Source organism: Phaethon lepturus, unplaced genomic scaffold (genome assembly GCF_000687285.1).
Source record: "Phaethon lepturus isolate BGI_N335 unplaced genomic scaffold, ASM68728v1 scaffold17601, whole genome shotgun sequence".
NCBI classification, from domain to species: domain Eukaryota; kingdom Metazoa; phylum Chordata; class Aves; order Phaethontiformes; family Phaethontidae; genus Phaethon; species Phaethon lepturus.
This window is the reverse complement of record NW_010519992.1, coordinates 25980-29575: the sequence shown is the minus strand read 5'-3', so window position 1 is coordinate 29575 and position 3596 is coordinate 25980. Positions and strand designations below refer to the sequence as shown.

The 3596-nt window shown below is 39.4% G+C and overlaps 1 protein-coding gene across 1 annotated transcript; it reads left to right on the top strand.

Annotated features, from left to right (window-relative positions):
• Positions 1–658: 658 nt before the first annotated feature.
• Positions 659–3293, top strand: VPS37B (vacuolar protein sorting 37 homolog B (S. cerevisiae)). Its single transcript, XM_010297244.1, has 3 exons — positions 659–826; positions 1450–1532; positions 2667–3293. The coding sequence occupies exons 1-3, from the start codon at positions 682–684 to the stop codon at positions 3153–3155; spliced, it is 717 nt and encodes a 238-aa protein (XP_010295546.1). The 5' UTR covers positions 659–681; the 3' UTR covers positions 3156–3293.
• Positions 3294–3596: the final 303 nt, after the last annotated feature.

Sequence of the window (3596 nt, the reverse complement as noted above, 5' to 3'; positions counted from 1 at the left end):
AGCCGTTCTGCCTGCAGCAGCGTTCACGGGCACCTCTGCTGCCGCTCAAAGGAGAGGGACGCTCTTAAGAGTCCTTGCCCATAACTGTTTAATGAGCTCTCTGCTGCATGTGGAAAAAAAAATGTGCAGGAAAGTGACTTCAGGTCAGTATTAATTGCTGTTCAGAAAGGAATTAATTCACAGGTGCTCATAGCTGAAAGGAGAGATCCTTATTCTCAGGGCACTTCTTCTGAAGGTCTTTCCCCCATGAGCTTCAGCAGTCCATTGTTGTTTTAGATGATTTTAACATGCTGTTTGCAGCATAGACCTTATTCCTGCTAGATGATATGCTAGTAAAAGAGTATATTAGTAAAGCAGTAAAAATAGAGTTTGTGAGAAAGGATTTTGTGAAGCAGAAAGAAGAGATCATGGGAAAAGAGCGCAATAGCCAAAGCTGACTGTACCTACCAAAACCGTAGACATTCCCACTGTTCATAAAAAGTCCAAAAGTATTGTTATTAGTTGCAAGTCCAATACCATAGTACTAATTTTTAGAGGGAGCTTGCTTTTGTTGTTTATTTAGAACTTTTGAAATTCTCATATTGTCTAAATAACCATTAGTCTTGCTTAGTGTTTTCACTGTCATTTCATGCAGTTGTGTTTTTTTATTTCCAGGCCCAAAATGTTCAACACAGCAAGGACATGACTCTTGCCAGCAACCGCAGTCTGGCAGAAGGCAATCTTTTGTACCAGCCAAAGTTGGAGTCTTTGAAATCAAATTTAACTGAAAAATATCGAGAGCTGCAAGTTCTTTTTGAAGCATACCAGATAAAGAAAACAAAACTAGGTAACATTTTCTGTTGAAGATTATGATTTGCTGTCTTCTAAGTGAATGTAAATCTGTTGCATGTTTTTTGTTTGGGTTTTGGTGTCTCGTTTTTAGCGGTGTGAATTAGGGTACAAAATGAAATGTCATTGTCATGTAGTTCTGAAATAGATCATGCTTGTAATGATTTATTAAGTATCTGTTACACCTAGTAACAGATACTGTGGATTCTTTCTACTACTGTGTGGTTACCTACTTATTGCTGACTTACTCTTCTCTAAATGATCAAATTCGTTTACCTTTCTAAAAAGAAAAATATAATTTGAATTTTCAGTGATTAATCATAAATCAAACGGAACATTACATTTAACTTTCTCCTTTCATACTGAATTATGAAGTATTGTACATCTGATAGTGCACTTGAAGTGCTTTGTCTTTCAATTGTAACTCAGTTTCGGCTCTTAGCACTCTGACAATATTCCTAAACTACTTAATATTTTCTCTTAGTGTAGATCATCCTGTCTAGAACAATGGAGTATGCTAGTTGTATATACGTGCCTTAGAAATATTTTGGCTGAGGCTGTAAAGCTTCGGTTAGAAGTCACTTAAAGCCAACTGTCACTGTTCTTTTTGTGCCATTGCAGACAGACAATCCAGTAATGCTTCACTGGAGACACTACTAGCGCTGCTTCAGACAGAAGGGGCTAAGATTGAGGAAGACACAGAGGTAATGACAGTACACTTCTGTTCTGCCACTTATACCCGTTACCAAAGACTTCCAGTGTACATAGCTGCAGTGTAGTGTGGAACACGTAACAGACTAAGGGCTATTTTTAAGAATATGGTCTGGTCTTTGCTTTGAACTTCAAAGAAGAGTCATTTGGTTTCAGCGAGAATTTTTTTATCTGAGTAATTCTTTACTCTTAACGTCTTTGAAATTTAAGAGAGAAGATGCTCCTTTTCAGAAAAGAAAGCCAAACCCTCTCATTGCCTTGGCATTGCCTTCAAACTCGTAGCATATAAATATGGTAATTTTTTTTTGATGGTGTTTGCCTGGTACAAGTATTAATCCATTACAAACGTCAGTTAGTAACCTAATGAAAAACTATGCCTGCACTGTTTTTTCTCCAGCATTTCCAGTGAAATATTCCATTATAATTTCAATGTACCTGTCTAGGTGCCAGTAGTCACCACTCGCTGTGATACAAGTGCTTGAAGGGTGGTCTGTTTTCAGAATAATGGAAGTGTTTGGGTTTGTTTGATGATTTGCCTATAGGATGTTCTCTACATAGAGACTACATAGCATGTTAGCATCAGGCAGAAATGCTGCTTATGGGCCCTGAGTTGTGATCACAGAAAGACATTGCGAGGACAAGTTGAATTTTGTGATTATATGTATGGTCACCTCTCTTAATAATGAAACATCATTTACCCAAAGCCACAAGTAAGCGTGAGTATTAAATCTGTTTTAATCCGCTTCTCTGTACTCAGGCTTGCAGAGTTCTCAGTGTTGCTATTGGCATTGCAAGCAGTACTGAGCTGTAATTCATCTTAGCTGGCAATCTGGAAAGCTGTTAAACTTGATTCGTTCCCATCTCTGATGATCAGAGGAATGTTCAGAGCTAGATTCAGATGTCTTACTGCTGTTGCTTCAGTACAAATTTAAGCAAAACTTATATTTAACTTCCAATGTTTCTGAGTAATAACTAATTCAAAATTCTGCTCAGAATTCTTAGTATGCCAGTCATCTTCCTTATGCAAGCTGGAAAATTACAGGCAAATTATGCTATTTTTAGGATATAAGCCACTTAGATTCTCTTGCAGTGTGCCATTTTCTGAGAGATTGTTCCATATTTGACAGAATATGGCAGAAAAATTTCTTGATGGTGAAATACCACTGGATTCCTTCATTGATGAGTACCAGAGCAAGCGTAAACTGGCTCACCTGCGACGTGTAAAAATTGAGAAGCTCCAAGAAATGGTGCTGAAGGGACAGAGACTTCCACAGGCTCAGCCAAGAGCACCTGAAACAACACCAGCACCTCAAGATTCCTACACTTCGGATGCAAACACTCCTCCTTCAGTTGTGCCCCGACGAATACCACCCCCTCCACCTTCTTCGGTCCCAGCAGGACGCTTTCCTACTCCGTTTACTTCAGCCATGAGTTCAGGACCAGCTCTTTCTTATCCAGGTGCTCCGTATCCTCCTCTTCCACCTCGACCAGGAGTTCAGCCTGCAAGTCAAATGCCACAGCCAGGATACCCAGCTCAGTTTGTACCACAGTATCCTCCAGCTCTTCCCCAAAGACCACCTCGCCTTCCACCTCATCCTGGCTTTATCCTCCAGTGAATATTTTGGTGCGCCTAACTTATGTATTGGTGCTTATATTTCATTTTTCTCCCCATCAGAGACTTAATGTAGGCAATGGAAAGCCTCTGTTTTTTTGCACAATAGAGTACAAAATTCAAGCTGTGGCACAGAGGTTTGCAATTGTGTTTGGTAAATGTGACTATTTTTGTTTTCAAATATCAGTGACAACAAGGTTTTTCTAGGAAGGTGATAGGGTCTAAATTTTGTAAATCCATCAAATTGTGAGACAGCATACAGTGGATTTCCTGACATTACAAACCAAATCACTCTCTGAATTCTTTAGAGATGGTAAATCAGCATCCTCTTCTGTTCCGAGGTATTCCCATTGCAGCTGGATGTGTGGCAAACTGGGAGCTATTTGTCTCTAAAGAATTCTCTGTCAGTGCCAGTGTTTGGGTAGTAACAACCGTATCTGAATAC

Bases quoted from the DNA above. Each gene is read 5' to 3' on its own strand.
- VPS37B (XM_010297244.1), top strand. From the start codon at position 682: ATGACTCTTGCCAGCAACCGCAGTCTGGCAGAAGGCAATCTTTTGTAC. The intron at 827-1,449 runs GTAACATTTTCT...GTGCCATTGCAG, and splicing joins GATAAAGAAAACAAAACTAG to ACAGACAATCCAGTAATGCT. The intron at 1,533-2,666 runs GTAATGACAGTA...CATATTTGACAG, and splicing joins AGATTGAGGAAGACACAGAG to AATATGGCAGAAAAATTTCT.